This window comes from Hylobates moloch, unplaced genomic scaffold, assembly GCF_009828535.3.
Source record: "Hylobates moloch isolate HMO894 unplaced genomic scaffold, HMol_V3 SCAFFOLD_1, whole genome shotgun sequence".
In the NCBI taxonomy this organism is placed as follows: Eukaryota; Metazoa; Chordata; class Mammalia; order Primates; family Hylobatidae; genus Hylobates; species Hylobates moloch.
In genome coordinates, this window is record NW_026652276.1 from 183,661,700 (window position 1) to 183,687,870 (window position 26,171).

At 39.6% G+C, this 26,171-nt stretch overlaps 1 protein-coding gene across 13 annotated transcripts in view; it reads right to left on the reverse strand.

Annotated features, from left to right (window-relative positions):
* FBXL13 (F-box and leucine rich repeat protein 13) overlaps positions 1-26,171 on the reverse strand; it is a 304,728-nt gene that overhangs the window by 78,435 nt on the left and 200,122 nt on the right. For all 13 annotated transcript variants that reach the window (XR_009209023.1, XR_009209022.1, XR_009209020.1 and 10 more), the window contains 5 exons: positions 16,767-16,865; positions 16,124-16,241; positions 15,861-16,023; positions 10,907-11,026; positions 10,038-10,164 (listed from right to left, as the gene is read on the reverse strand). Coding sequence is in view for 3 of the 13 variants with exons in the window: in XM_058425448.1 (XP_058281431.1) it covers positions 10,038-10,164; positions 10,907-11,026; positions 15,861-16,023; positions 16,124-16,241; positions 16,767-16,865 (627 nt within the window). In the remaining 10 variants the exon portion in view is untranslated. The remainder of the gene's footprint in view (positions 1-10,037; positions 10,165-10,906; positions 11,027-15,860; positions 16,024-16,123; positions 16,242-16,766; positions 16,866-26,171) is intronic.

The window sequence follows — 26,171 nt, forward strand, 5'->3', positions numbered from 1 at the left end:
TTGAGACAGAGTCTTGCTGTGTCGCCCAGGCTGGAGTGCAGTGGCGCAATCTCGGCTCACTGCAAGCTCCGCCTCCCGGGTTCACACCATTCTCCTGCCTCAGCCTCCTGTAGCTGGGACTACAGGCGCCCGCCACCATGCCTGGCTAAATTTTTTTGTATTTTTAGTAGAGATGGGGTTTCACCGTGTTAGCCAGGATGGTCTCGATCTCCTGATCTCGTGATCCACCCGCCTCAGCCTCCCAAAGTGCTGGGATTACAGGCGTGAGCCACCGTGCCCGGCCAGGTATTTTTTAAGTTTTGTTTTTTACTGACACAAAATAATTGTGCCCATTTATGGGATACAGTGTGATGTTTCAACAAATGTAGACATTCATTGTGTAATGATCAAATCAGAGTAATTAGCGTATCTATCACCTCATTGATCATTTCTTTGTGGTGAGCACATTTAGAATCCTTTCTTCTAGCTACTTTGAAATATATAATAATACATTATTGTTAACTATAGTCACCCTACTGTGCAACAGAACACCAGAACTTATTCCTCCTATCTCATTGTAACTTTGTACCTATTGACCAACCTCTCCTCATCTCCCCTCACCACTCCCTCCCCAGCCTCTGGTAACCATTATTCTCCTCTCTACTTCTATGAGATCCCCTTTTTTTAGATTCCGCATATGAGTGAGATCATGAGATATTTGTCTTTCTGTGCTTGGATTATTTCACTTAACACAATGTCCTTTAGGTTCATCCACGTTGTCACAAATGAAAAGATTTCACTCTTTTTTGGGCTGAATAGTATTCTATTGTGCATATATATATATATATATATATCACATTTTTTAATCCATTCATCCATTGATGGACACTTAGGTTGATTGTATATATTGGCTGCAGTGCACTTGGGAGTGCACATATCTCTTTGACATACTGATTTCATTTCCTTTGTGGTTTTTTTTTGTTTTTTTGTTTTGTTTTGTTTTTGAGATAGTCTCACTCAGGATGAAGTGCAGTGGCACTATCTGGACTCATTGCAACTTCTGCCTCCTGGGTTCAGGCAGTTCTCATGCTTCAGCCTCCCAAGTAGCTGGGATCACAGGTGTGCACCACCATGTCCAGCTAATTTTTGTATTTTTAGTAGAGACGAGGTTTTGCCATGTTGGCCAGGCTGGTCTTGAACTCCTGATCCGCCTGCCTTGGCCTCCCAAATTGCTGGGATTGCAGGCATGAGCCTCTGTGCCTGGCTTGATTTCATTTCCTTTGTATATATACCAAGTAGTGGGATTGCCAGAACATATGATAGTTCTATTATTAATTTTTTGAGGAACCTCGATAATGTTTTCCATAATGGCTGTACTAATTGTAATTTCCATCAAGAGTCTATAAGAGCTCCCCTTTCTGCACATCCTCGCCTGCATTTGTTACTTTTTGCTTTTTGATAATAGCCATTCTAACTGGCGTGAGGCAATAACAGCTCATTGCAGTTTTGATTTGTAGTTCCCTGGTGTTAATGATGTTGAGTATTTCTTCATGTACTTGTTGGCCGTATACATGTGTGTCTTCTTTTGAGAAATATCTATTCAAGTCTTTTGCCCATTGGATTATTTGTTTTTCTGCTATTGAGTTGTTTGAGTTCCTTATATACTCTGGATATGGAACCCTTGGTCAGGTAAGCATAGTTTGTAAATATTTTCTCCCATTCCATAGGTGGTCTCTTCACTCTGCTGTTTCCTTTGCTATACAGAAGCTTTTTAGGTTGATGTAATACCATTTGTCTAATTTTTTTCTTTTGTTGCCTGTGTTTTCGATGTACCATCCAAAAAAGTCTTTGCCCAAACCAATGTCCTAAAGTGTTTCGTCTATTCTTTATTCAAATAGTTTCATATTTCTGGCTCTTACATTTAAGTCCTTAATCCATTTTGAGTTGATTTTTGTATATGGTGAGAGATAGGAATCTAGTTCCATTCTTCTGCATGTAGCAATCCAGGTTTCCAAGCACTGTTTATTAAAGAGAATGTTCTTTCCCCAATGTGTGTTCTTGGTGCCTTTTTCAAAAATCAGCTCGCTATGAATGTGTGGGCTTATTTCTGGTTTCTCTATTCTGTTCCACTGGTCTGTGTGTCTGTTTTTATAGACAGACTCAGATTTGCATGCTGGAAGCTAACACTGCAGCAAAGGTGAGTACGAGAAATAGTGCTTGAACTAAGTCAGGGGCAGTGGGGATGGAGAGGAGGCAGATGCGCAGTTACAAGAGATGATTAGACTCTACCAATGACTATTAAAGTTCTCACATTGGCTTCTTTCTACTCTAGTATAGTATTTAGTAATAGATTTTTTGGCTAGAAATAGCTGAAACTAGATAGCCTTGTAACATACAATAAAAACTAACATGGAAACGGCATGCCAATATTCAATTAGAGTTCTTCTTTTTGCAATTCAATTTGAAAATAATCTGTATGCTATCAGTAATTTAAGACCCATTATTACTGTGATAATAGTAATAGGTAACACTTCTCTAGGGAACTATGCTGTAATGTGGCAGAGATAATATACAGCACATTAGGAACTAAACAACACTTATTTTTTTTTTTTTTTTTTTTTTTTGAGACGGAGTCTTGCTCTGTCGCCCAGGCTGGAGTGCAGTGGCGCAGTCTCGGCTCACTGCAAGCTCCGCCTCCCGGGTTCACGCCATTCTCCTGCCTCAGCCTCTCCGAGTAGCTGGAACTACAGGCGCCCGCCACTACGCCCGGCTAATTTTTTGTATTTTTAGTAGAGACGGGGTTTCACCGTGGTCTCGATCTCCTGACCTCGTGATCCGCCCGCCTCGGCCTCCCAAAGTGCTGGGATTACAAGCGTGAGCCACCGCGCCCGGCCTATTTTTTAAAAATCTAGAGACATTAACATCACCATATGATTTATGTTTTCTTAAAGAAAGAATGAATCCATAATACAAACCCATTGATATTGCCTTGAAATGATCTAGATTGAGAAGTGTGATTTTCTGATAATTATGGACAACATGACCAATATTTGTAATAGAAAAAATAATGTGATAAATATAAAAATTGGCACTATTAACTTATGTCAAGATGCTTTTTTGTCATTATCATCAGTGATTACTTGCTCAGCATCTGCCCCTACCCAGGCACATGAAGAATGGAAGGAGTCGCAGACCCAGGCAGGAGGTGTAACATACAGAAAGGTCCTGAGGTAGGAAGGGATTTGGCTTGTTTGGAGAGCTAAATGAAAGCAGTGTGGCTGAGGGAAAGGAAATGAGCAGAGCAGGGGCATGAGGTGGTCCTGGAGTGGTAGACAAGGGTTTCTTTAACTAACAGTAACTGTTCTTTCAAATTTTGGTCATAGCTGGGTGTAGTGGCACTTGCCTATAGTCCCAGCTACTCAGGAGGCTGAAGCAGGAGTATTGCTTCAGCCCAGGAGGTCGAGGCTGCAGTAAGTTTTGATGGTGCCACTGCATTCTAGCCTGGGGGACAGAGTGAGACCCTGTCTCTAAAAAAAATTTTCTTTCTTTAATTTTCATCTTTCTGTGATTTAATTTCTCGGTTTTATTAGATACTGTTGTTATTCCCATTACACTCCACACTTGACTATATCACCTGGTTCTCTTACAATCTTTTTGACCTTCTTTCTTTAGTCTCCTTCATGGATTCATCTTCTTCTTTCCACTCCTTAAACACTGATGTTCTGCTATGTTCTTCCTGGGAGTACATTTCTCCTCGTGCCCCTATGCTCTCCTTGAGGATCTTGGCCACATTCACACCTCCATGAGAATGACTCCCCCATCTGCAGGTCTGGTAATCATTTCTCTCCCAATCCTTTGGCCTGAATATCCCACAGATTCTAACTCAATCTGATAAAACTAAAATCATCTTTCTCTCAAAATCTGTTATTTCTCCTATATTACCTATCTTTTCAGAGGTGGGACCTCCATCCACCCAAAGCCAGATTTAAAAAAATTTTTTTTAATTTTTTTTTTTTTAAGACAGGGTCTCACTTTGTTACCCAGGCTGGAGTGCAGTGGTACAATCTCGGCTCACGGCAGCCTTGACCTTCTGGGCTCAAGTGATCTTCCCACCTCAGCCCCCCAGGTAGCTGGGACTACAGGTGCATGCCACCACGCCTGGCTAATTTTTTTTTTTTCTGTGTTTTTGTAGAGATGGGGTTGTGTCACGTTGGCCAAGCTGGCCTTGAACTCCTGAGCTCAAGTGATCTGCCCTCCTCAGCCTCCCAAAATGCTGGGATTACAGGCGTGAGCCACCACACCTGGCCAATTTTTAATTTTTTTATTCCAAAGCCAGAACTTTTAAGTCAATTCTTATCCTCCCATCCCTCCACCGAGGTCCTTATTTTCCACAATAATCAATCACCAAGTTCTTTCGGTTTTAGCTACTAAACATTCTTTAATATGTCCTTTCCATGCTTGTTCTATCCTCTGACCTAGTTCAAGAACTCCTCATCTCTTCCTTTAACTACTAAAATACCTATTTGCCTCCCTGCCCCCAGTCCTTCTCCTCTTCAGTCTGTCCCCCAGAGAACAACCCAAATAATCTACCTAAAATGGAAGGCTGACTATGACTATGACTCCCCTACACATCACCCATTGGTTCAAGTCCAATCTCCTTGACACAGCATGACATTCCCTCCATGATATTTCTTTTTTATGTAGTGTATTCTAGCAGGACTAAGCTACGTCAAGTTCCTTGAACAAGGATACATTCACATGCTTCTGTGTTGGGCAGGCTGAATTAAGAGATCCTTTCCTCTCCTCACCTCTATCACTATGCCTGCCCCATCACATCTAAATTCCCCACCCCCACTCTTCCAAATTGGGCTGCAGAAAATAGGTCTTACTCACATTTGTTAATCCTAGAGCCTAGCATTTTTTTCCTTCATTCAATGAGCAATTAATCTAGTGCCTACTACTTCCCAGGGTTCTGGGAAAACAAAGTTTCAGTCTTCGTGGATCTGATATTTTAGTGAGGGGACTCCAGGAGATTACCTACATAACAGGCGCTCGAGATCTTGTACTCATAATAAAAAATTCTGAAAATCAAGCAAATGAAAGAGTCTTCTTAAACCACTGTCTAAGCACACTGTCTGGGACACTGCTGTGACTCACTTTTCCTTTAAACAACAAATATGGCGGTGACTAAGGCAACTTAAGTAACAGACTGAACTGCCCTCACCATGGATCCTGTGGTCTTTAGTAAATGATAATCCAATTAACTAGCAGGAAATATTTTCCCACATACATGGAGATATAACGTCATATTCAAATAATCCTCTGGAGCAGGAAGGGAATGAATAATAGCCCATTTAAGTGAACATTTTGAAAAGCTGTAGGAGATTAAAGATTTCTAAAGATACCTTAAGATATTATCACATTAATAAGCTATTTCTCCCACTTAGAAACCCTATCCTGTTTATATTAGAAGAGGCAAATTGACATATTTCCTCTTTCCCTAATATGTACTTGGTAGGTAACTTCCTAAACAACTTTTATTCATGGATGATACAATAAATGATTCACTATTTTCCACAAAAGGAATAACCGAGGAGAATAAGATTATTATAAGAAACACATAAATCTTGAAATAACTGTGTTCTCCTCTTCGCTTCCCCCATTTAAGTTAGCTCTCTCCAATAAACATCTTTCTGGATTTCTAAATATCTGGATTTTTGCCTTTGCTGATTTCAGAACACAATGTCCCTTTAGCCTCTCCAACCCCAAAGAGCTCTTCTACTTTTGAGGTGTGAATTTCAATTAGTTTCCTGAGCAACATCTCTATAAAGCTGTCTTGCAAGTGAATCAAACTAAACATGTTCGTTTTCCCAACCTGCAGCAAACCTGCTCCCTGACTGTGTAAGGGACACGGCTCAGGAAGACACACCATCCTTTATGCAGATGCTCAAGCCAAAAATCTGGTGCCATCCTTGATTCGCTCCCTCTCTTCCTTATCCTCACATTCAGTTGAGCTCTATCTCGTTGTTTCTTCTTCCTCAGTGTCTCCAAACTGTGCTACATGCTTACTGCCCTCTCCCTAACACAGGCGTTCATAACTTTTCACCTGGATGACTACTTGATAATTGGTCACTATGCATCTATGATTCCCATATCTGTCTAGCAGATAGAAGTGACCTTTTCAGAATATAAATCTGACCATGTTACTGTTCTAACTGACAATACTGAATGTCCTTCCACAGCCCAAAGAGCAGGATCAAATTCCTTAACGTGGCCTCTGGGCCCTCAATGACCTGACCCCTGTCTACCTCTCAAACATCATCTTTCACCAGACTTCTCGCCAACAGGCCATATCCAAATGGGTGGGTTTCTTGATATCTCACACTTTTAAACCTCTATGCCTTTGTGCAGGCTGCTTCTTTGGCTCACAGAACACCCCTTCTTCTCTGGGGAGAAGAATCTCTGAGCCAGGTTAGCTTTCCCCTCTGTTTTTCACACTCATCATACTTTGTAACCACTTGCCCTACTCCTGTCTTCCCACTAGAAGGTAAGTACTAGGAAGAGGAATCATGTCTGTTTTGTTCATTCCAGTATTCTCAGCACTGACCACAATGTAGTCAGAGTAAATACTTGTTAACTAAATGAGTAGTGTGATTCTAACTGAAAATTCACCATTAAGAATTGAGAATGAACATAATTATTAGAAAACACGAGAAATTTTCTCCCAAATGGCACAACTGGTCACATTTGATCTTTGGTGGGTATCTGTAACATTCCAGAGTTTAAATCCTGAATGTTACATCTGTAGTCAAATTTGCACTTACTCAGACCTATAATCAATCAGGCTGGTGTTTAGCTGCCCAAGTTGACATCCGGGCTGACTCATTTTAACTTGACTGTTTGAGGTTAGCTTCCTCAGCTGTTGTAGCACTGTAATTGTCAATCATTTGCCTTTTAGATCAGAGTTTAACTGACTTGGAGGAAGAAAACAACAGAAGACTTTTTTTTTTCAATCTTTTAGCAGAAAACAATTAGTATACTTCCCCATAGATATCCATTTACAGTTCTCTTAAATTACATATATGCTTCAGAAGAAAATAAAAACAGAGACGAGAACTCGAGGCTACACTCCTAAATTTTTTGTTTTTTGTTTTCTTGAGACAGAATCTTACTCTGTTGCCCAGGTTTCCTAGGCTGGAAGGCAGTGGTACAATCACAGCTCACTGCAGCCTCAACCTTCTGGGCTCAAGCCATACTCCCACCTCTCAGCCTCCTGAGTAGCTGGGTCTATAGGTGCACATCACCGCACCCGGCTAATTTTTATATGTTTTGTAGAGATGGGGTTTCATCATGTTACCCAGGCTGGTCTCAAACTCTTGGGCTCAAGTGACCCGTCTGCCTCAGTCTCCCAAAGTGCCGGGATTACAGGCATGAGCCATCGTGCCTGGCCTATATTCCTAAGTTTTTAACTTGTCCTCTGTAGGTAAAATTTTAATATACAGTCTTTAAAAATAAAACCTGAGCTTTCCTCAAATGCTAAAAACTAAATAAAGCATTTTAACCTTTACTCCATTCAGTCAACAAATACTCCCCCAGGCACTTCAGCCTTGTGGTAAGTGCTGTAGGGGAATTATATTCTGATGTGTTTTATAATATGCTTTGATTCTCTACTTCTTGTCACTCTGTGACCCTTCAGACAACAGCTGGCGATTCTGCTCCTATGTGTCACGAAAAGGTTCTTACAAAAGAACACAGGATAAAAATCCTGGGCCTTTAAGCTTCAAAAGCCCAAGCCCTGAAAGACTTGGGGCATAACATTTTTCAAAACCATGTAATCGGTTGGAACATTTTTTCCACCCCCAGATTAGGAAAAGAATCTATGTCAAAAGGAAAGGAGCAAATATGAGAAGAGGGGAGAGAGGAGGTGGAGGGGAAGAAGATGAGAAGGGAGAGGAGGAAAGGAGAGGACAGGGGAAAAGAGGAGGGGGAGAGGAGAGCCAGAGGGAAGCAAATGTTGAGAAATTCATCATATGGGGGTCTGTTCTAGACCTTCTCACTCTCTATCCAGCTAGAGAGAAAGTTGGAACCCCCAGGTAGGCTTGGGGGCCTAAGTAGATGGGAACCCATTCCACCTTTCCCAGTAGGGTTGATAAAAGCAATAAGACAGAGTGTTCCTGTGCTCGTCATTGTATCAGTTAAGAGTCAATGGGAAAAGCAGAAACAACCCTGAGCATGCAAAACTGAGGAGATTTAATTTTAATGGGGGAGTGGCTATATAGGTGGTAGAGAAACTGAGAAGCCAAATTGGACAGTGACAAAATCTAGAACTTAGCAGCAGTAGGAAGCCACTACTGTCCCTATGCTGGAAGGACAATGGGAAGATATGATGTTATTGATGCCCAGAGGCCGAGGTCATTCAGGGAAGCTGGAACCACAGCAGGCCTGTGGTTCAGAGGGGAGTAGAACACTAAGGAAATGCAGCTGATGATGATGATGCAAAGAAAGGTAGAGGAAAACCCTGGAATGTCCCTTCTACTGGCCCTTTAATAACTCACAAATGTCTCACAAGCACCAACCCTAACATGGAATCTAGTTGACTTGTGTGAGTCACCCTGTAGCAGAGCAAGGGGAGGGTGACTCATGAGTTTGAGGGCAAACACATTCATGATGTGGGAGCAAGAAAATGTCTCCAGCAGGTGTCTAGGACTGTGGACCTAAGACAGCCTCACAGGATCTCCAAGACCCAGAAAGACCCAGAGGAGCCCAGAGCAAGGCAGACATGACAGGGAAGCCTGAAGACTTGAAGGGGCCTTGGAGTTGGAAAAAGGAAGAGACATCAGGGATCCACCTGGACGGGAAACTAAACACCAAACGTGCCCTCGTACATCTCAGTGAATTCCAGCTTGGACAGAAGACAACATTGAGAAGACCAGACACTGACCCTGACATAATGAGTTGACTCCATGGTACTGCTCCCTACCCACAATCTCATATCACTTGTGGATGATATGGAAGGGAAGAGGAGGTCATCTAGCAGAAAGGAGGCTGAATCCGAGTTCATTCATAGACAAAGAAAGGAAAGAACCTAGGCCAATGAACAGATCTAGTTCTTCATTTAAAAGACCCCACCGAATGTTGACGAAGGATAAACACATAACAGATGTCTGCAATGCAGTGAGAACTAGAGAGAAACAGTTCATGTTAAAGGATGCACTGGGGCTGGAGATGCAAACAGAGAAATTCCATTGCTTGCCTGCAAGGTAGGGCTTCTCAGAGAAGGCCCTCATAGACAGTTGATATTTCATGGATGATAGGGATTTAGCAAGCAGTTGGAGGAGGGATCCTTACCTCCCTATATCTTCCTATATCCCTCCTATATAGGAAGGATATAGGATATAAGATATTATCTTCCTATATCCCTCCAAATGCAGGATTTTCAAGAGAAGTCCATATATTCCTTATATAACTATAGCCCATTTACTTCTTTCAGAAACATGGCAAATCTCTCAGGGTTATCCTCCTTTTGATTAGTAAATGGGGCAGTCCCAGAGGGATAAGATGGATGTGGCCTGAGTCTCAACCCTAATGAATACAATCAGCGGCTTGCAGGAAATGAATTCCATATCCTTTTGTAGATTTGTTGAGGCCATTTCTAGAGTTTAGTCTTGAACTAAAGACTTAGATCTCAAGGCATTCAGGTAGTCTCATTAAATGTGCAATCCGTAAGAAAAATATAGTTAAGCCATCTAACATATATTATCTCCACATTGGCCAAACTTCTATAATGAAACAAATCTCAAATTATCATGACATACTCTTATCTGTCATGACTTTCTTCAAAATACCGTATTTTGCTATTTTTTAAACAGAGAAACATGACTGTTGATTCACAAAGAAACTTTTCTATCACCCTTCTAGAAACAATATCCCTAAACTTAACTTTTATAATAGAATAAGAAATAAAACATATCATTGTTCTCTCCATTATTTACAAAATAGCAAATAATTGTATTATAGAAAACAATAAAAGTCATTGTACTGTTTTGAATTTTTTTTACCTCATTAGAGATGTCTGTTCCAGAGAGATCTATTGATACCAAGGAAAAGATGTTTACAATATATCCAATTCCTTGGGCAGTCAAATGTTCACAATTTCGTAAACTCAAGTAGTTTAAATTAGGGCAACTAAAAGAAAGCAGCATGAATTAATTTTAGCTGTCAATCATATTGTCAGTAAGCAATTTCTTCGTATAAAAACTATCTTGGGAAAACAAATGGTATTGAAGCAAAGATTTTCCTTTACTTTACATAAAAGTAAGACTAAAAGTAGAAAGTAATTTGACATTACAAAGTTGCATGAAAGGGCAGTAGATTATTATATGACTTTCTTTCTGTAATTTAGTTTCATATTGCAATTTCTAATAAGGAAAAAATATGTCACATATCAAAAACTATCATGTAAGTACCATAGTGAATGACCACTAAAAGTGCAAGTTAAGAACCCTACTTATCCCTTACAAGTTTGCTACAGGAATTGTACAAGACCTCTGACAAGAGGGGAGTCAAGAATAAACTAACCAGCCAGAACACCCCTTGGGAAATGCTGGAGTAAAGATAATCTCCTTGAAAAGGGAGATTAGAGAAAATCTCCTTGAAAAAGTACAGGGAAGCCACCCATATCTAGATATTCATCATTTCAGGAACAACTCCCTCTCAGATGGAATTTAAATATAATAATATAATTTAAAAATTGGTCCAATCTATGACTTCAATGTCTTTCGCATGGTTTCACTGAACATTAACCAGCTTCTGGGCATCTCTGATGTTCCCCCAAATGTCATGAAATCTTTGCTTTTAGGTGTCTCATGTCTCCTATTATCAAATATACAATACTAATGATATGATGTAAAAGATTGTTTTATCATACCGCTCAGATAGTTTCATAACAGAGGCATCACTTAGCTGCACACAGTTGCTTAAATTTAGCTCTCTTATCCTTATGCTTGCAGGACCATCAAGAAATTGCTTTAGTCCCATATCACCAATTCTGTAGGAAAGAGTGAGAAAAACTTTACATGTGATTCTATATATAAACATACAGAATGGTATTAAAGTAATAGCTACCATACCCAATATATTTCTAAAATAGCAAGGTAATATCTATATACTGGTATTTTGTCAATATTTTAAAACCAAATTTGATTATATAGATTTTAATGTAATAAAATGTATAAATGAGAGGAATGGGAGAAGTATTAATTAAAATGTTATTTCTGTTCCTTTGTTCACAATTTTTAATAAGACAGATGGCCCTCAAGGTCTTTTTCTCTTGGGTTAAAAAGTGATCAAGTTAAGTAGTCCCTGATACCATTTCCTGCAAAAGAAAAAGATCAAAACTTAGGAGAGTGAGAACCAAGACTAACAGTCAAACTACTGCCATGATTTTGGAGGAATTTTCACTAAATACAAGGTCAATTTGCTGGATAGGAAACACAGCATGAGCCCTTTGGCTTCTTTCCTTCTGAATCAGAGAAAACCTGATGCTGGAAGAAGACCTTGACTTCAGCCTTCCCAAACTATCCTAATCAGAAACTTCTTCTGTGTGTCAGTGCCATACCCCTACCATGTTGATCTTGCTTTATAAATGGCTGGATGTCTGTTTGGCCCATCACTTCCCTGTCTTCCATTGGGATCTTCATTTCTAATTCCATTTGAGAACCACTAGAACCTTCTAAGAAGCATTTCAGCAAATAAAGCAGGACAGGAGTTTCCACCAATGCAATCCTAAGAGGCAGTTTCACAACAGCTCTACAGGTGGGTGTACAGATGGGAAGAACATTGGGAGCAAAACATGCTGATTGCTGACATCCGTTACACCCTCCGTTTGTTCAGATTTGCAAAGAACTGAGCAGTTAAGGCAAAAGATATCCTGTTTCAGCTGAATGAGCCGTAGTAGGTGGATGCGATGCCTGCTGTGCCCATCAACCTTCCACCTATAAGAGGGGGAGTGTGCCAGCACCTAGGAAAGCAGTTAAGGATGTGTGTGTGTGTGTGTGTGTGTGTGTGTGTATAGAAATTCATATTATAGTCAAGAAAGGATTAAAAGTCAATGGAAAGGATTATTGAGGTAATGATCCAAATTAATTGGTTAATGCAGTTAGGGCCAAACCTGGATATCAAAAGTATCCATGTTGTTTTTTTTTTTTTTTTTTTTTTTTAATACACAAGCTGGGGTTTCATCCCTAAAGATTCAGACTCAATAGCTCTGAAGTGGGGCTTGGGCATCTGTAGTTTTTTTTGTATGTTTGTTTTTGAGACCAAGTCTTGCTCTGTCGCCCAGGCCGGAGTGCAGTGGCACGATCTCAACTCACTACAAGCTCTGCCTCTTGGGTTCACACCATTCTCCTGCCTCAGCCTCCCAAGTAGCTAGGACTACAGGCAACTGCCACCATGCCTGGCTAATTTTGTGTATTTTTAGTAGAGACGGGGTTTCACCATGTTAGCCAGGATGGTCTCGATCTCTTGACCTCGTGATCTGCCCACCTGGGCCTCCCAAAGTGCTGGGATTACAGGCGTGATCCACCATGCCTGACGGGCATCTATAGTTTTATTCAGCTCCTCAGGTGATTCTGACACCTTAGGATTTTTACTTTTAAATTCTTTTAAATATGTATTTTTAATTTATCTTTTTGTTGCTGATTCCCATTGCTTTGTAGTGAGAGAATACCATTTGTTGATAAAAATAGTTTGAAAGTTGCTGGAACTTGCTTTTAAATTTTGTCCATGGATGATTTTCTAAAGGATTGATGTGTGTTTGAGAAAAACATATATTCTTTAACTATCCAACTTACTATATTAGGTTTAACTCTTATATATACATTTTAAAATCTTAAAACTCTGATACTAAGCTTTATCTTTTTACCCTATATGTTATACTTTTTCATCCTCCCTCTGTTGTCATTTCTTCAGAATGATCTTCCAGCTCTATACTTCTCTCCTCTGTGAGTTCTAACCTGCTGATCGGCATTCCATTGTTTATTTCAATAACCATATTACATCATTTGTTTCTAAAAGTTAGGTTTTTTTCCCAGATAAATCTAATTGTTTTATCATGTTTGGTTGTCTGCTCATATTTCTGATTCCATTTTTTATTTCTTCGAACATTTCATACATGTTTACTTAACAATCCATGTCTGACAATTCCTGTATCTGAATTATCTGAAGGTCAAACGTATTTTGCTGTTTCTGTGACTCTTTCTCATGGTGATTTGTATCTTTGTGCATTTTGACAATCTTTGACTTTGAGCACCTATTTGGTCTTAATCTCTAGCCTGAGAAGCTTTGTGCTAACTTCTTCCAGGAGCTCAGGAATTACCTACCTGAGACCACTCTGTCCCCATTAAAGAGGTACAAACCCTGCAGAAGTCTCAGGTTCTGCCTCCCTACTTTGAGTCTTGCTCAGAGCTGATTCTCTCAAAGGCAATTGTTGTCATAAAATTTGTGCTCAGAGCTGCTCAACCTTTTATGTTTGCTGGCTATTCACTATTCATCTCAACGAATTTGTTTATTGAGACAGTAGAAAAGAATCAGGGGATTCAGGGTTACTGGATATTTCTCTTACTCTTTGTGAGCTCAGCAATATATTGAAAATATATTTAATCAAGGATCTGAATATTTTTGGCAGAGCCCTTTGAAATGTCCTGTCACCTCTACTTCTGGAGGCAGAAAACTTCCATTTAAGATTAATTAGGCAAGGCGCAGTGGCTCACGCCTGTAATCCCAGCACTTTGGGAGGCCGAGGCAGGTGGGTCACCCGAGGTCAGGAGTTCAAGACCAGCCTGGCCAACATGGTGAAACCCCATCTCTACAAAAATACAAAAATTAGCCAGGGATGATGGTGGGCGCCTGTCTACTTGGGAGGCTGAGGCAGGAGAATCACTTGAACTCAACAGGCAGAGGTTGCAGTGAGCCAAGATCGCACCACGGCACTCCAGCCTGGGTGACAAGAGTGAGACTCCATCTCAAAAAAAAAAAAAGATTAATTAACCCACAGAAGCCTACATGAAATACAAAAATGAAATTCAGTTTTATTTCACATATTCATACATACAGAATTAGCTGATACACACTTGTGTATGTAGTGTGTGTGTGTGTGTGTGTGTGTGTGTGTGTCTCACTGTTACTACTATGTAACAAATTGATCCAAACTTTGTGGCTTAAATGGCAAACATTTATTATCTCCCAGTTTCTGGACCTCAGGGATTTGGAAGTGAACTAGAGTGGTTCTAGCTCAGGGTCTCTCACGAGTGTGTAGTCAAGATGCCAGCTGGAGCTTCAGTCATCTGAAGGTTTGACTGGGGCTGTAGGGTCTGCTTCTAGGCTCACTCACATGGCTGTTGGCAGGAGGCTTTAATTCTTCACTGGCCCTTGGCTGGAGCCCTCATTTCCTAATCCAGGTTTTTCCCATTCCAAACCCTTATATCTCCTCCAGCTCCCAATGACCCATGCTGCCTCTCCATTTGAATAACAGGCAACATAGGTTGAGATTCTGTGTAGTGGGCCAGTGTAGTGGCTCATGCCTATAATCCCAGCATTTTGGGAGGCCAAGGTGGAAGGATCACTTGAAGCCAGGAGTTTGAGACCTCCCTAGGCAATATAGTGAGACCCTATCTCTAGAAAAATTTAAAAATTAGCTGGATATGATGGAGTGTGCCTTGTAGTTCTTAGCTACTTGGGAGGCTGAGGCAGGAGGATTCGCTTGAGCCCAGGAGTTCAAGGTTACAGTAACTGTGCAACTGTACTTCAGCCTGGGCAACAGAGCAAGACCTTGTCTCTAAAAATATAAATAAATAAATAAAAAGATTCTGTGTAGCTTAGATTATTATGCTGACTTGTGCTTTTCAAAGCCAACTTCAATGTGGATCAAGTACTATTTTGTGGATCAAATGCTATTTTGTTATTATCTGGCCCTATAAGATTATGAAGAATTCTACCTAGGTAAGAGTCTGAACTACCCACTGGGAATGGGTTTCAGCAAGAAACCTCTTGATCCTTGGCCGGGTGCAGAGGCTCACACTGTATTCCCAGCACTTTGGGAGGCTGAGGCAGGTGGATCACTTGAGGTCAGGAATTTGAGAATAGCCAGGCCAAAATGGTAAAACCCTCTCTCTACTAAAAATACAAAAATTAGTCAGGTGGGGTGGCACACACCTGTAATCACAGCTACTCAGGAGGCTGAGGCTGGAGAATCACTTGAGCATGGGAGGCGGAGGTTGAAGTGAGCTGAGATCATGCCACTGCCCTCCAGCCTGGGCAACAGAGCGAGACTCTGTCTCAAACACAAAACAAAACAAAAACAAAACAAAACAAAACACAGAATTTGCTCCTAAGCATACCAGGAGAGTAGTCCAATAGTGGCCCAGCTAAAAAAAGGATTTCAGTAAGAACCCACCCTCTGTCCATTTGTCAGAAATTCTACACAGAGGAAAAATCTAACCAGTACCTAAGAAGAAAACCTTCAATGAGATTGGTTCTTCATAAGCAAGTCAGAAAAGTCCATGTGGGAAAAGCTCATGTTAACTGAACTAGCTATGGAAACCCTCAATAGGGAAAGGTAGCCTGTAAGTATTCCTGTGAGTTTCCTTAATTTTACAAGGGATTCCATAATTCCTCATCTCCTGAGCTCCCCTGCACGCCATATAATCAACCTGGGTTGGGAGCCCCTCTTTCTTATAACCACAGAACTCTGCACTGACCTCTACTTTAACACGTGGACTCTTGACTTTCATGTTTATCCCATCTGAACCATAGTTCCTAGAAGAGAACCTGGCACATACTAGATAATCAACGTTTCTTGAATATATTACTGAATGACTCATTACCTTACACAATTTGCCAAATTCAACACAGTCAGTTGCTTCAAAGGTGAAAGGGATCTGAGGCTGCTGTCTGTTATTCCCTTGCAGTCAGCCATATAAATGTGACTGAGATTTGGATAATTCTTGTCTATAAATTTGAAGGATGCATCAGTAACCCTTCTATTTCCTGTTTTTAAAAAACAGAAGAAAAGACAAGTATTGTATTTAGAATGCCACAAGAGTAAAAGTAAACGATAATGCTGAACCACATTTTTAATATAACAGACCTTCGAATCGGATCTTTCTGAGTTTACAAGTAGAAAGAGCTTTGAAAGTACAATCGGAGATATGCGGTGCACCAGTGAAAACCAGCGATGTAATATGAGAGCATTTTTCAACTAAAGCCTTCAGAAGAAAAAAAATGATTAAATTAATCAAGTGTACAGAACAGGTTTAGCAAGGTAATGAAGTCATTTTTTCCTTCAATATATTAGAGACAGACGTTAACTATTAATTTTCCTAATTTCAAAGAAAACTGGATTTTTCAATACATTTTAATACACCTACATTTGACTAATGTGGAGGAATCAGAATTAAATCATGTACTAAGAGTATCGGAAAATATGAGAAATGGACTACTGAAAAAAATTACATTTGGCAGCTTAGCATGGAGAACTAAACTCAAAGTTTGTTCTTAGGCTATAACATCACTAAAAAAAATCCTAACTGTGAAACAAGGTTTCTTAGGATATTTAAGGATTCAAATGTTTTCAAGGGTATGTGCATGTGTAGAAAGTTTTAAATGATATTATTACTATTTTAAAAATAACTAAAATGAAAAGTCCATTCATATTTTTCAGTAATTCAAGCCATTAGAACATATATTTATCTTATGGGACAGAAAAGAAAAGGTACTTCCCAACTACCTACTTTCACACAGTTGTCCGTCAGAGTTGGCATGTCATTAATGGTAAGATGCATAATTCCAGTGCAGCTGTTTGCAATGTACCTGAAGCCTTGGACTGAAATCTGAATTGTACAGAGTAGAAAATAATGGGAGAATGCATTAGCATGATAAAAACCCAAGGGAGTAATAACCAAAGATACATCATAATTTTGTTACTATGTTTTAAAATTAACCATAAAATATGGCAGACACAAGAGGGAAAGAAAGAATCTAGTCTTGATTTCTTTTATTATTTAATTTTTTATTGAGGTAAAATTTATATAACATAAAATAAGCCACATAAGCCAGATGGAGCAGTGCATGCCTGTAGTCTCAGCAACTTGGGAGGCTGAGATAGGAGGATCACCTCAGCCAGGAGTTCAAGGCCAGCCTGGGCAACACAGCAAGACCCTGTCTCTTTAAAAAAAATTTTTTTAATTAAAAAAAATTAACCACTTACATAAGTTATTTAGTCATTCATAATGTTGTGCAACCAGCACCTATATGTAGTTCCAAAACATTTTCATCACCCAAAAGGAAATCCTGTACCCATTAAGCAATTGCTGCCTATACCCCTTTCCTCCTGGCCTCTGGCATCATTAATCGGTGTCCTGTCTCTATAAATTTACCTATTCTGAATATTTCATATAAATGGAATTATACAATATGTGGCCTTTTGTTCCTGGCTTCTTTCACTTAGTGTAATGTTTCTGAGGTTCATGCACATTGTAGCATGCATGAACACCTCAATCCTTTTTATGACTGAATAATATCCTATTCAATGGAAAAACTACGTTTTAAAAATCCATTAATCTGTTAATGGGTATTTGGATTGTTTCTATCTTTTGGATATTTTGAATATCTACATGCATGTACATCTATTTGTTTGAATACCAGGTTTCAATTCTTTTGGGTATATATTTAGGAGGAGAATTGCTGGGTCGTATGGTAATTCTATGCTTAATTTTTAAGGAACCACCAAAATGTTTTCTACAGGGGCTGCACCATTTTACCTACCCACCAGAAATTTATAAGTGTTCCAATTTCTCCACATCACCAACATTTATTTCCCATTAAAACAAATCTCCTTGTGGGCTTCAAGTGGTACCCCATTGTGATTTTCATTTGCATCCCCTTAATGAATAATGATATGAGTATCTTTTCATGTACTTGCTAGCCATTGGTATATCTTCTTTGGGAAAATGTCTATTCAAGTTATTTGCCTTTTTTTTTTCAGTTGGGTTGTTTGTCTTTTTGTTGTTGAATTGTAAGAATTCTTCATATATTCTGGATACGAAGTCCTTATTAGATGTACGATTTGAAATTATCTTCCATTTTGTAGGTTGTCTTCTCATTTTTAAAATCATGTGCTTCGATGCATAAACACTTTTAAGTTTGGTGAAGTTCAGTTTACCTATTTTTTCTTTTGTTGTTCATGCTTTTGGTGTCATATTTAAGAATGTATTGCCAAATCCAAGGTCATGAAGATTTACCTCCTATTTTTTCTTCAAAAGGGTTTATTATTTTGGCTCTTATATTTAGGTTATTGACCATTTCGTGTTAATTTTTATACATAGTGTGAGGTAGGGGTCCAACTTCACTTTTTTTTCATGTGGATATACAGTTGCCCCAGCACCAATTGTTGAAGAAAGTATTATTTTCCCCATTGAATGGTCTCAGCACCCTTTTCAAAAATCAATTGGCCATAAGTGTATAGATTTATTTCTGGACTGTCAATTCTACTCCATTGTTCTATAAGTCTATCCTTATGCCAGTGCCATACTGTTTTGATTACTGTAGCTTTGTAGTACCGACTTCTTTCTTTTCAACTATCATTATCCACATTAATGGAAAGAGCAGTGGCAGAGAGTGTCCGAAATAATGACTGATTCAAAGATCAAAATACTTGCCTATAATGAATTACCTTAAGATAATTTGTTATTTAGACTGCATTTCCTGTAACAAATGGACACAGATAGGAAATCAGATTGTGTTCAGATTCAGTAAAGGGAAATTGAGATGCTGCCCAGAAGCAGACAGAAGGGGAACTCCCCTGAAGGGTCATCTCCAGAAGAGTATGACAGGGAGAATGAGGAGCAGCAGCTACAATGGACCTCTAGGGAGACCTTTGGAGACTTCATGTGCACCGCTTCTTACTAAAGGTGACTTCCAACGTTCTGTCATCAGAGCCTCCACCTATTCAGAAAGGACTAGCCAAAAGTTAGCGAACTGAGTGTCATAGCCCCAGGACAACCAGAGCTCAACTCAAATGTCACTTCCTTAGGAAGTGTCCCTGACCCTTAGATTAGACCAGTTTCTTGTTATATACTTACATCACCATGTAATTATCATAACTACAATTATATTCATTTTATGATTGATTAGTTATTAAATGAATCCCCTGTATACAGCTCCCAGCATGGTGCCTATAACAACTGATGAGATAATTGAGTAATACTATTACATGAATAAATGGAGGAATGTATGAATGGCTTCTGAGAACTATGTCTATTCAGTAGGTTCCCCTTCTCAGCAGACACTAATAATATAAGCACCCAGACAAAAGCCAAGGGAATTTTTATAGCTATTGAAATAAGAAGAAAAGAAAAAAATGCTAAGGGAAGCCCTTGAAACCAGGGGCTGAGCATGCAGGCCTGATTTGCTACAGAAGCCAGGCCTTTGGGTTGGATTATATTTGGACAATTTTTCTACATTTCTAGTATTTTTCTATTGTGCTACAGAAGCCAGGCCTTTGGGTGGGATTATACATGGCCAATTTTTCTAAGGGGACTTTGGGAAATATGTTTCTAAAGCCTAAAAAAATTTATGGCAATTTGTATGATAGAGTGCAATACAGTTACAAGTTAATGTTTTAGGAGAATAACTGAGCTCATGATATTATTTAAAAGAAAAAGTTGATTATATAAGGCCTTGCTATACAAAATGTGATCCATAGACCAGCAGCATAGGCATTATCTGGGAGCTTGTTCAAAGTACAGAATCTTAGCCCACCACCACTGACTTAGAGGTTGCACTTGAACAAGACAGGTGATTTACTCCCGGACATGACAGTTTGAAAAGTGCTAATCGGGAGGAAATGAAGAACAAAAAGAAAGTATATCAGTCAGCATTCTCCAGAGAAACAGAACCAATAGGATATACTTACATCCAAGTATACACACACACACACACACAAACATCCAAGTGTGTGTATGTGTGTGTGTATGGAGAGAGAAAGAGACAGAGTGAGAAATGTATTTTAAGGAATTGGCCATGTGATTGTGGGGGCTGGCAAATCTGAAATTGGTATACCAGGCTGCTAGGCTAGAAATTCAGAATTTCTACATTGCAAGTCTTGCAGGCAGAACTGTCTCCTCTTCAGGAAACCTCAGTCTTGGAGACCTGTCTTTATCCTTAACATCTTCAATTGAATGAAGTTCACCCCCATTATAGAGGGGAGTCCACTTTACTCAAAGTCTACTGATTTAAATGTTTATCACATCTTAAAAATAAAAACAAAACAAACCTTTGCAACAACACTTACACTGGTGTTTGACCAAACAACTGGGCACTGTAGCCTAACCAAGGTGACATAAAATTAACCATCATGGAAGGAAATACACCAAATGCTAATAGTGATTATCTCTGAAGAGTGGATAGTTTTCAAATTTTCTACAGTGACCATGTATAGTCAGAAAAAAGAGAAACAGAAAAAGGCATCTTTGGGGAAAAGATAGCATAAGGAAGCCCTTGGACAGTTTTTGAATCATCTCCTACCATAGACTTCTCCTTTCAGGGAAACACTAACTAATAAATGGCCCATGACTCTTTATAACTCTTCCTGCAATCTGTGTGTGCCTTATTTTCCTTCAAAGAGATGCTCAGGTACTCTTTTTTTGAATTTCCTACTGTGTTGGACAACTATGAGGGGATGAATGAATTAAATTTAGGAGTAAGATAAAGTCTGGGAAAGAGCGCAGAGTTTGGCAACAGACAAGAGTGAAAAGGATTCCAGGCTGGGTGCAGTGGCTCACGCCTGTAATCCCAGCACTTTGGGAGGCCGAGGTTGGCGGATCATGAGGTCAGGAGATTGAGACCATCCTGGCTAACACGGTGAAACCCCATCTCAACTAAAAATACAAAAAAATGAGCCAGGCATGGTGGCACACACCTGTAGTCCCAGCTACTCAGGAGGCTGAGGCAGGAGAATCGCCGGGAGGCAGAACTTGCAGTGAGCTGAGATCGTGCCACTGCACTTTAGCCTGGGCAACAGAGCAAGACTCTGTCTCAAAATAAAAGAAAAGGACTCCAGGTGGAAGGTAAGCACAAGTGGAGGCAAAGCAGTGGGAGTGCTGGTCTTGGCTGAAGTGGCAGGATCACTCTTGGGATGAATAAGAAAAGTTGAGTAGGTAAGGAAGGAGGGAAAGCTAGTAGAAGACAGGTAAGGCAAGAATGAGGGTGTTTTTTTGTTTGTTTTTGTTTTTTTTGTACTGCCATGAATTCTTGAGTAAACTTTTTATAAGTATCCCAGAGCAAAGTCCAGGGGAGATGAATGAGCTTTTCAAAACATGAACAGAGGAGGAGAGAAGATTGCTGGGTTTGGAGTTAGCTGAGCTGGTTTTGAGTCTGGCTCTACCTCTTTCTTGCTTATAAAAAAAAGCAGCTCAACCTCTAGACTCTTAGTTTCCTCATCTGGAAAATGAGCATAATAATACCCATTTTAGGAAATTCTTGAGAAAACAAAATGAGGCAATGTATATAAAAGTGATTAGCTAGCATAATGTCTGGCATGTAATATTGGTATCATTTTTCCTGTTATTGTTCTTCTGGGCATATTTTGCTCCCATGGGAGAGAACCAAGAAGCAGGGATAGGGGGTCTTGAGAACTCATTGTAGTGCAGCCCTCTTACTGCAAACAAAGAAATGGGATTCAGAGAAGTTGTGTGATTGGAGAACAGGTTCTTTATCTATTCCTTACAACGTGGTCCCAGTGCTCAACATAGTGTCTGACACAGAGTGGGTGCTCCAGAAATGTTGAATGAATTAATGAATGGATTATCTTGAGTCACATAGCAGTGGCAAAGCCAGGGCTAGAGGCCACCTCTTCCTATTATGATACACAACCCCAGGTTTGAGGACTGTTTTTTGTTTGTTTTTAATTTTTATAATATTATACTTTAAGTTCTAGGATACATGTACACAACATGCAGGTTTGTTACATAGGTATACATGTGCCATGTTGGTTTGCTGCACCCATGAACTCGTCATTTACATAAGGTATTTCTCCTAATACTATCCCTCCCCCAGTCCCCCACCCTCTGACAGGCCCTAGTGTGTGATGTTCTCTGCCTTGTGTCCAAGTGTTCTCATTGTTCAATTCCCACCTATGAGTGAGAACACACAGTGTTTGGTTTTCTGTCTTTGTGATAGTTTGCTGAGAATGATGATTTCCAGCTTCATTCATGTCCCTGCAAAAGACAAGAGCTCAGCCTTTGTTGTTTTTTATGACAATTCTAAATTCCCCCCCTTATTCCAGACCTTAGTTCATAACCCTAACACTAGTAGCTCTAATAATGGTTTCCATAAAACATACAATCTTTTCTCTCTCGCTGTCTTTGTAACACATTCATGACAAGATTTCCTGAACAAGAGGGAAAATGATAGCAAAAAGTAGCCACAGCTGGGTGATTCCTTACAACACAGCCCAAAACTTGGTGCTATCAACCAATAAGATTAGCATCCAGAAAGTGGGGGGTGGGGGGTAGGGCTCTGAGAAGGACTCTTTAGCTTTGTCCCGGCATGAAGTACTTAGTTTCCTACACAGTTTATATTAGAATATCCAAAAAGATATTTGGCTAATATTTATGACTCACATATTCCTCCCAGAATCTTTTAGGCCAAGCAACCATTAGTTGTCCTTTCTCTTCCTAAAATAATGGAGATATAAGTCTGAAATTAAAAATTCCTCTCTAAAGGAAAAAGCGAAATATTTTACCAAGTTAAAATTCCAGGTCTCATCACAGCTGATATCTGTGCATTTTCTGTGTAGGATTTTTACACCTGAGATCTGATTCTTGTTTGGTTGTAAAGTGATTTTGGTTTCCATTTTGACACCAACTGCAGCCCTGCCACCCTGTCCTTTGCTGGTTAAGCCCCCACTGATTGGGAAGTTGAGGGACTTGGCCTGACCAGTGGTGTTCCAACCACAAGTCCCAGCAGACAGCTACTGCCGCTGATGGGGGCAGAGGAGCTTTGGTGATCACAGGAAAATTCTCTCCAGATGCCTCTGGGTGGGTCTTAACCCATCATCATGAGAAGACAGACCTGTCTGTAAAGGAAATGAGTTGTCAGTGAGCCACATACTTACTAAAGGCCAAAGTGCAAAGCACAAAGGACTAGCTCAGATCCCTCTGCCGCTCTAAGGTACTAAAAAGAAGGAAGAGACTTAGTGACAGGGATGATAACATCACATGAAGCTTCCACTTCCCACTCCTCCTTTACAACACTGCCTGTGAGTCAGCTAGCTCAGCAGCACAGAAAAGACATATATGCAGAGCCAGACCCTCTAAGGCAGCCAGAAATATCCATCTGAGATAGACATGGCCCATGCTGTGTTCCTGTACCACCTCCAGCTGTTTCTCACATTCTCACAGCACTGCATCCAATGACTAATAGGTAGTGTGAAGACTTTAGTCATATCCATATATTCTTCATGTCCTCTTAGTGAACTCAAAGGAGCCTGACTTAGCAAGTAGAATGAACTGTTGGAGAGAAAAACAAAGCTTTCCTTCAAAACTATTATGGAACATTGTTTTATTGCATTCAAATGCACCACAAGCATCTTTAATAGCAACACTTCCTAGGGACTGTGCTACGAGGGTTTGACAGACTCTCAAATACCATGTCCTCTATAGGGACAGGAAGAGAGGTCTGGTAATTGTCTTTCTTGAGGTCCTGCCAACCCCTCTTTGGAAGATCCTGTATTGTCTAGGTCTATATATTGTTCACAGCCATCCCCATCTCTACGGTCTGAAATCCTATCCATTCACTATGCACTTCTTCCTGGTAGCCCTCCCTGATCACCTCAGGTAGACATGTTTCTAACTCTTACATCTGAGCACCATAGCCTGTGGTCTACACTCTCTCTGCATTTTATATCCTCTGCCTTATATGACAGTTACCTGCGCACATGTCTAGTATCCCTGCCAAGAAGCATGGACAGCATCTTAGCCATAACTGTATCCTTTACAGTACAGCACAGTGCCTGGTGCAGAGTGTTTGTTAATAGACCAAGTAGTTGTTGAATGAATTGTTTTTAGAATATAAATTAGAATTAGTAGTTTCAAAGGGATGGCAGTCAATATGGTCAGTTGTTAAACCTTGCCATATGTATATAAAAACACTGGACAACCAAACATTAAAAAAAAATTAATTTTCCAGTGTGAGTGAGGAACCAGGACACAAGCTGAGTGAAGCCTACAGATGCCAGGAAGGCTTGCATGCTTGCCAACTCTGTGTGCATTTACTGCACAATGACTCAGAGCTGGGATCTGTCAGAAGCGGGCTGATCCATCCTAAACTTCACCATTCTTGTCTAGAATACACTAATTGGTTCTTTTTCTCAACCAGTGGCCAAATTGCTCATAGTTTCCCTTGTATTACTGAGAGAATCACAACCATAATACTTTTTTCTTACAACACAATGATCCACAGAGCTACTTGGTTTGTCTAGATTTATTGAACTAGATGGTGGCTTTACAGCTACAGTTCTAACCACATGTTTCACCCAGGTCCAAGACCAAAATAGAGTTTTGTGAACAGTTCATGAAATTCTGTGTCACTTCACAAGATAGGGAGAAGAGAAGAAGAAACCAAAATAAGTATGTTTCCAGAAAGAATAAAATTTTTTTCAAACCTTTTTTTCAGGAATAGGAGACATGATCTTAGTCCCCTGAGACTCATCACTTTGTCATCTGATTCTTCGAGATCTAAAAATTGTTGCCAGATGTTTCATTTTTACCACTTAATATAATAAACATCCTTATACATTTTGCCTACAAAGAGATTATATTAAGCTGTGGATGTTAAACAATAGGTGTTTGTTACTTTCTTTAATTTTTAATTTTCACTATGAACATAACTCTGTTATGTTCCATTGAATAATTTTAACAACCATTTAAATTTATATAAGTCCTATTTACAAGATATGTAAAAATGTTTTCATAAATTCTACAATTTTTTTTCAACACAGGTTGAAGTGTGGTTCAGAAAAGACACAAAGCATTTCTCTAACAGGGAAAGTGAGGCACAATAACTGACCCAGAAAAGCAGGAATTGCACTGTGATTTTTTTGACTCGTGACTACTATTCCACTAGAATTCCTCCTTATTAAATGATACTTAAAACCACATAATATTTTTTCAAATACAAAATGCAGCAATTTTTTTAACCGTATGTAGTATAGCACTTTATAATTTCACAAATAATATTCTTATATTAAAAACCAAGTAGTACATACTCAAAATGTATCACTTCCTCATTATTTTACCACATTAGCATTATCTATATTCTTGAGGATATTAATGTCTATAGTTTCTCTAGAATATTACATAATAATGTGCTACTGCATATCTCTTCCCAACTTCCTGTTCAGTGACCTCCTGTTGGTAGCTTAAAATAGGCCATGGTGAGAGTATTCACACCATGGAATTCAGCCAACACTAAAAAGTCAGGCTTTTCCTGCCCTTTATTATTGCATAGAATAAAGGAAAATGGAATCAGCCAAATATAAGTGCATTACAATTTTGAATTTAACTGTTTCCAATTCATTTTGATACATAATCTGTTCATTCACAACTGGTTTCGCTGGTCACAAAACTCTTGTTGTTCCAATTAATGTTTATTGACAGACTTCCAAATCTATACCTTCACTCCCAGCTCTCTTCCAAGGACCAGACTTCTACTTCCAATTTGTTCTTGTCATTTATACCCAGAGGTATCACAGGAACCTGAAATTTGGCCTTTCCAAGATAAGATTCATTATTCTTTTTTTCCCAGTCTTGCTCCTTTTTTGGTTATCTTGTCTAGTTACCATATAGAAACACAAAATCCTAAAGCTGAAAAAGACCTCAGAGGTTATTTAGCCCAGCCTAGCTATTCTACAGGTGAAGGAATTGAGGCAGAAAAACCAAGTAACTCTAAGGTTACATAACTGGTTAGTAGCATAACAAGAAATAGATCCCAGGTCTCCTAACTTCAAGAAAGGAGAGGCCGGGCACGGTGGCTCGTGCCTGTAATCCCAGCACTTTGGGAGGCCGAGGCGGGCAGATCACAAGGTCAGGAGACTGAGACCATCCTGGCTAACACAGTGAAACTCTGTCTCTACTAAA